The sequence below is a fragment of the Eucyclogobius newberryi genome, unplaced genomic scaffold, assembly GCF_026437365.1.
Source record: "Eucyclogobius newberryi isolate DKJ021-1_F unplaced genomic scaffold, fEucNew1.0.hap1 SCAF_14, whole genome shotgun sequence".
NCBI classification, from domain to species: Eukaryota; Metazoa; Chordata; class Actinopteri; order Gobiiformes; family Gobiidae; genus Eucyclogobius; species Eucyclogobius newberryi.
The window spans coordinates 12,797,880-12,805,022 of record NW_027315768.1 but is presented as its reverse complement, the minus strand read 5'-3'; the positions used below and the strand labels follow the sequence as shown (position 1 = coordinate 12,805,022).

The 7,143-nt window shown below is 37.6% G+C and overlaps 1 protein-coding gene across 1 annotated transcript; it reads right to left on the bottom strand.

Moving 5' to 3' along the window:
- Positions 1-389: 389 nt before the first annotated feature.
- slc38a11 (solute carrier family 38 member 11) lies at positions 390-5,928 on the bottom strand. Its single transcript, XM_072444016.1, has 12 exons — positions 5,875-5,928; positions 5,625-5,760; positions 4,715-4,789; positions 4,512-4,646; positions 3,852-3,917; positions 3,677-3,783; positions 3,534-3,613; positions 3,362-3,432; positions 2,908-3,069; positions 1,977-2,089; positions 1,567-1,698; positions 390-660 (listed from the first exon to the last, which is right to left on the bottom strand). Exons 1-12 carry the CDS (start codon positions 5,887-5,889, stop codon positions 424-426), a joined length of 1,329 nt encoding a protein of 442 aa, XP_072300117.1. The 5' UTR covers positions 5,890-5,928; the 3' UTR covers positions 390-423.
- Between the last annotated feature and the right edge of the window lie 1,215 nt (positions 5,929-7,143).

The window sequence follows — 7,143 nt, the reverse complement described above, 5'->3', positions numbered from 1 at the left end:
TCTGTGTAATTTACGTGAAAAAGACACCGCCATGGAGACTCCACCAGTCAGGTCTGTGGAGAAACTAGCCCCTCCCAGCAATAATGAAGGTTTTTGATTATTTGTGTTGTTTTAATACTTTAGAAACACATGTAATGAAGTAATTGCATCTTTCCTCTGTTTTTTGGCTGAAAAAGATGTGGCTTTAGACAGAATTTGCCTTTCAATTACCACACCAATTATTTGTTCTCCAAATAAATAAAAAATGGCTAGCTACCTATAATGTATTTGAACACATGGTATTGATCATATTCTGGTTGTTCTTCAGTTAAAATGTAATTGTGACGTCTTTTCTTTTTTAATTAAAATGCAACAGCACCATTGTTTTTTTCCAGAATCTGACTCTCTCACTGCATGGCTTTTCTTCTTAAACATTTGAATACTCTAAACTCCTGGAGGGCTGGAGGCATTGGCGTCAGTGCAATAAAACATCTCCACCCCATGAGAACAGTCCTGCTGCGAGACTCCGGTCATGGTGAGTCCAGTGATCATGAAGAACAGCCCCAGGCCAATCAGAACGCTGGGCATCAGCTTGTGGGAGTGGAACCAGCGCCCGGGCGACAGCTTGAGGTAGCAGGCGCACGGGAGGATGAAGATCAGCGGAATGGCACTCAGAGCACCCTGGAAGTAAGTGCAAGGCATGTTTTTCAAGTTTGTTTGGGGAAAGTGACACAAAATGGTGTAGAGCTTCTGAAATGACTAACATGTGGTGGACAGAAATTATGTACACAAGTAAAAGTACTGCACTTGTGATACTGTATACCTGAAACGTGGAAAAACAGAATGAGTTCATTTTAAACTGTTTGGTCCAAGTGTATTGCTCAGCATTTAAATGATTCACCATAATGTGTTTATAAGCTTTCACCACTACTAAGAGCTGCTTTTACAATCTACTGGGATTCTTTTTTTTTTTCAGGTATCAGCCCCTTTTTAAGTAAAAAAATATTTAAAAATATTTTATTGTGGATACTTTTTACTTCACTATATTTGAGAGCTATATGTCATTTTCATTTGGTTTTAGGAGTTATTTTTGGCATATTCATTGTGCCATCCTGTGTAAATGTTTTGAGTTCAAGCTTTGAGCAAAAGTATTATTAAAAAACAAAATTATGCACATTATGTTTTTAAATCACTAGAACCGAGCAATTTTTGTTGCACAATTCTTTGTCCAAATCAATAGATTTAACGCTTTAACAATTCTCAAAGTTTGTGCACTTTTACTAAGTACATTTAAAAAGGTACTGCAATAGAGTATTTGTTTGCTCCTGTATCTCTATTTATACTTACAACTTGTAACAACATTGAGTACTTCTTCCAGATATAAAATATAATGTAAATGATAGTAATATGTGTTTATGCTTACACATGTTAATTGGTTGTTTAATGGCGCAAAATACAGTTTTAGTTTAGAGGAATTGCAGAATTAGAAATAAAACGGCACAGATTTAATATTGAAGTATGGAGTGGTCAACAAAATTATTTATGGCATCTTTTAACTTACCAACTTAAGAAGAAGGTTTGACTTACATTTAACTCTAAAACCACTCCCAGACAATCAAAGGCTATAGAAATGGCTGTGCAAGATGCTACAATAAGAAAGGTTATGGCCACGTGCTCCACTCTGGACAGTTCTCTGTTACACATTACTCTGGACAGCACCTGCAAACAACATACACACACAAGAGGCTCACGATTAATAATAAAATTACAACAATACATTGGTCATAAAGGCCTTTTCAGTCTCTTTACAGTTTGGTTTATTATTTATTCAGTCCATACTTTTGCGTTTTAGCCCCTCCGACCACCACCAATACCACAAGTACTAACCAGGCCCAACCCTGCTTAGTTTTAGAGGTTAGAAGAGCTCAGGCTGGAATTCTCGTGGTGATTGCAGTCATTTTGGCAATTTGTAAAACATTCTTTAATTGTCATCTTACCTCTCGGGTGACAAAACACTCCAGAGGAAAAGTGGTGATGATGCTGAAGGCAAAACAGAAGCGTCCAAACGTGGCCAGGTTATCATCCCTGCAGTAGTTTTCAAATATGTCTCCTGAAAGCAGAATGATATAATAACAATGAATCATGTAAAATGAATTATAATAATCAGAGAAAATAAACCATTATTGTACCACAATTAGGAAAATTTGAACGTTGTAATGCACAGTTCATAAATAACTATTAAAAGTAAACTTAAATCTAACACTGATTGTGCGGGAAGAGCAAAAATTATTAAAAAAATACTGTCTAAGGCAACAATAGTATTATGTACTCTGAATTATATATTATGTATTATGTAGTATCTCTGACTAAGAGACAATGCACAAGAATAAATAGGCAGGTAAAGTGATAATTAACATGATATTGCAGTATTACACATGATTACAGGTGGAGATAGTCCTCGTTTAGCCAAGGTTTAGCTCTGGTTCAGCTCTAGTTCAGCGGTCACATTTATTTAGCGCTTTTCTACCGTCAAGGTACTCAAAGCGCTTTACATCAAGGAACCAGTCACCCATTCACTCGCACATTCACACCCCAGATGTGCGCAGACACTGGGGGGCGAGTTGGGTTAAGTGTCTTGTGCCAAGGACACAACGGCAGTATTCACATGAGGCAGCTGCGATCGCACCGCCAACCTGCGGGCCAGTGGTTTAGCCCTAGTTTAGTCCTGGTTTAGCCCTGGCCTTGTCCATGTTAAGTTCTGGGTTTAGTCCTAGTTTGATCACAGTTTTAATGTGGTATTTGTCCAAGTGTGAACGCAAGTGAACCAAAAACTTTCATCCCACTGAATTTAGATGGGTATTCAGTCAATTTAAATGGACATGTGTAATTGAATAGCTGGGTTCTAAGTTCTAAGTCTTGCGCCCCCACCTTGAGTATAGCCAGTAAATGTGGCGTATCCAGCCACAGCAAAAGCAGCACTGATGACGAGAGCAGAGCCCACAGACACATGAGTGACCCTGGTCCAGCGACACACCGTGGGCTCCTGCAGTGACCCGTAGATCAGGAAGCTGTTGTGATGACATATGAAAGCTGACAAACACAAAATACATGTCAACTTTTCAAAAATGTTGTGCAAACATGTGAATAATAGCCAGTTTTCACAAATAAAAACACGTAAATGACAATCTGCTGCTTGTTACAGTATAATGTCACTATGAAGAGGCGGGGCTTATCAGTTCTGCAGGAAGTCAATGGACCTGTTTCTATTACTAAGCTGTTTTAGATCAATATTGTGTTTTTCAGCAAGATGTAAAATGAGCTAATTATAGTTCATTAAGTACCTGGAAAAAACTAATTTAAACATGAAATAATCAAATCTCACCAAAAGACATAACGCCAACAGCCTGGATTGCATTAATCTTTGCAAATGTCCAGGCGTCGTCTGTAGCAGGGCTAAGGGGGGCAAGAAGAAAACATTTTGTGGTTAAATTGATGCTAAATTTGACATATAATGATTAGATATGAGACACTTAAGGAGCTCTATACTGTGTTACATTTCCGGTCCCAAAGTGGCAGATCGAATGATGACGATGACGAGAACAGTTAAAGTCAGCACCATTGACAAAAATGACACCTAAAGGGACACAGTTTTATTAATGACATGTAAAATTGGTGAACTGTTCAATAATGACACTACCTTTCCCAGCCGTTCTATGTTACGATAAAGTGAAAGAGGCAGAGTGAAAAGGAGAGTCATCGCCAAGGTGACAAACTGACGCTCTGCCAGTATATGACCAGGACCCACTGCAAACATGAGGACATAAAGTACACACAAAGCATCTCACTCTGGTGTTTAGAAGTTTGAATCTTACCTCCTGGTATGCGCAGAAATACTTTGGTGAGTGTGTCTCCTGTTGTGATATTGTAACTGATCATCGCTGAGAGACAGAAGAGTGTGAGGTATTAGCAAATGTATTTCATTGTATACAAAAAACTGTACTAGTTCAAAACAGTGTATTGAAGAAGTTACTTTAGTAAAAGTACAGCTACAGAAGCAAAATATAATAAAATAAAAAAAAAATCCAATTTAGTAAATGTATTCAAGTACTCGTTTAAAATGTACTTTTTAGAGTAAGAAGTAAAAGTGTTTTAGACAAATTTTGGAAACTTTTAAAACATCAAAAGTAGTGATCTAGATAACAAATGCTGCTCTTTATTCAACAGAAAGTACTGAATTGTCCTGTTTTTGTTTGTATATTTTTGTTTGCTTAAAGTTGGGACCTTAACTATGAATGTGTAACAGTTAAGCTTTTACTTTTCCAGTCCTGTAGGGAAGTTGAAAGTACAGATACCTGCTCCCAATGTAATAAAGTAGGGGTATTCCATCTAAAATATACTTAAGTAAAATACAGTTACCTAAAAATTCTATATATAAGTTGTATTTTGTTACTTTCCACCATTGTGTGACTATAATTTAATATATAAATTATTATTATTGCATTTCCCCCCCTAAAAATGTAAGTTAAACGTACCTATAAAAGGATAGAGAAACTGCAGCGCAGAGAGGATCAAGAACCCAGGGAGCCCAAAGGTGCACTGGACCAGGGCCTGGTAACTGTGGGTCCCTGACAGGTCGCCTCCCTTCATCAATAGAATAATGGTGTAATCTAAAATGTAAAAACAGCAATACGGTAAATGATCCGCTTTTTTTCATCTACAGAGTAGTGCATCTTACCTGTAATAAAACCAACCACTATCAGCAGCAAAAGACCAAATGGGAGCCCGGCTTGGTTTAATGCATAAGGTAAACCTACAAAATAAAAAATGTCAGCCAATGTTAGTATAGACAGAAATAAAATGAATCATAGTAATGAATGTAATATTATTCAATCAAAATATGCCTAATGCATTACGGTTATACACTATATGTCCTATAGCGCACTATAAAGGCTTGACTATTACTGTTTTTTTCTTGCAAGTGTCTTTGAGTTTGTTGAAAAGCACTATATTAAATGTATATATTACATTGATCATAACTGATTGTTTATCCGTTCATTGCATAAAGTAATTTGTATTCATTATAGGTCTAACACCGTTAATGTTCATAGTAGTAGTAAATATATTATGAAAACGCTATTTGCTTCAAAGAAAATATGCTGAACAAATCAAAAAGTAGACAATTGCTGATATGCTCATTTAACTTGAACTCCAATGTTTCTAAGGCAAATATCAATGATTAGAACAGCAGTAAAAGTGTGGCCTCATGTTCAAACAGGCCCACAAAGGCTCTAATCCCTCTGTAACCCTTTGTAACCCTGTGCGCCCCGGAGCCGTCACAGAGCTCCACTGCGCCGCGGGCCCCTGGGGAAGATGAAAGGGTTAAAGTGGAGAGAGGGCTCAAACAGGCGCTGGTCATATGACATGAAGAGTTGACCCCTCGAGGGTTTCTGTGTAGGAGATGTTTTTCCCACAGCTCCCAGGAATGTTACAAAATCATGAATTCACTCAAACTATTACTGTGTGACCTGAATAAACAAACCGGGCTGTGCAAATGAGTAAACAACATATATTAACTGTAGCTTAAAGCATGAGCAGGTAGAAAAAGTAGACAATAAATAAGGTTATCAGCTTGGTTATTGCTTTACCTATTATTCCAGATCCAATAATAGAGTTGATGAAGTTAAAAGACGCAGAAATCATGGAACGTCTCGATTCATTCCTCGCGGTCGATCCCTGCGCTTTGATGGGTTGCAATAAAATAGTCCCTTCTTCATTGTTTAGCTGCAAAATAATAATGCAAATCAAAAGTAGTACATAGTAACGTGGACCTCTGCGTGGCAAGAGTGAGTTTAAAGTTGAATTCAAGAAGGAAACCCCCGCGCGTAAAAGCCTCACCTGCGGCCGCGCCATCCTGAGCACGCTGGAGTCGTCCCGCGGTGTCCTCCCGTCCCGTCCCGTCCCGTGTCTCCTCCTCACGGTCACATCGCTGTCAGTCACAGCTGGAGGAGAAGACCTTTGCGTGGCCGCTGTGTCCGCTCAAGATGAAGCACAGCGCCCCTGAGTCCAGATTAGGGAGGACAAATGTAGGTTGATGAGAGCGCAGTGCAGAGAAGCCGTTACTTGTGTTTTGAATCATAGTCCGGCCACGTGGGTGCTGTTTACCCGGAGTTGCGCACTGGGACCGGAGGGTTTTCTTCTATTTTGTTTACGTTGCCTTCGAATTTGATTTCATACGACTTTTCTATGAATCATTCCATAAAAATAGGAAGTTAAAACCATACTTCTGAACATCCTACATGGAGATGTATAAAAACAGTAATATTATAGCCAAATCAACAATTAGTCCATGGAAAGTACAAGTCAGGTTTGTGGAGTGCCAGACGTTTTTATTATTAATTTATTATTTATTAATAATTATGTATTATTTATTATTTGTATTTATTTTTTAAGCATAAAACAACAACAATAGTAGAAATAATATTTTTTAAATGAGAAAATAAGGTGTGCAATCCAGAAAAAAGAAGAGTCTATTTTTTAATTTGTTTAAATGTATTTTTAAGAGACCTGGGGGTTATTTTTTTCCATTGTGCATACATCTGATATAATAGCCCAGCTCTTAATCGTTGGAGTGGTTGGAGCCATCCATTTTTTTGTGAGCTGCAGGAGTATGTTCCAAAGATATCCATCCACTGTGTCCATAGTGGGGGTTTTGAGGCCCAAGTACAGTATTCCAAAATCAAGTAGAATGGTGGTGTCAAAAACGGAATTGCATTGCCTTGTTAATTTTTGTATTTTTGTATAATAAATAAATACATTTAATAATAAGTGAAGTTTATAGTGCAATCAAAAATAAAGTATAATAAACTAAAAACATGCTTTTATTTGTTTTATTTTTGGCTAAAAGGTTACATACTGGTACTTTAAATCAGACATATTGTTAAAATAAACTTTACTAAGCAGTGTTTGACCTTGTATTTTGATTGATTCCTCCATGTTTGAGTAATCCTGTATTGTCCTGCAACTGAGACTTGAGTGCTCAGAAAATCCTGTCTTCACCTACCTCCCATCCCCACCCACCTCTCTGTACTTACTGTCTTTGATTACTTAGAAAAAATATATTAACATGAATACTTGAGACAGGCTTCTACTCTAACAAAGTTCAAA

Bases quoted from the DNA above. Each gene is read 5' to 3' on its own strand.
- slc38a11 (XM_072444016.1), bottom strand. The intron at 4,647-4,714 runs GTAAGATGCACT...TTTACATTTTAG, and splicing joins AGTGGTTGGTTTTATTACAG to ATTACACCATTATTCTATTG. The intron at 1,699-1,976 runs GTAAGATGACAA...TGTTGTTTGCAG, and splicing joins AGTGTTTTGTCACCCGAGAG to GTGCTGTCCAGAGTAATGTG.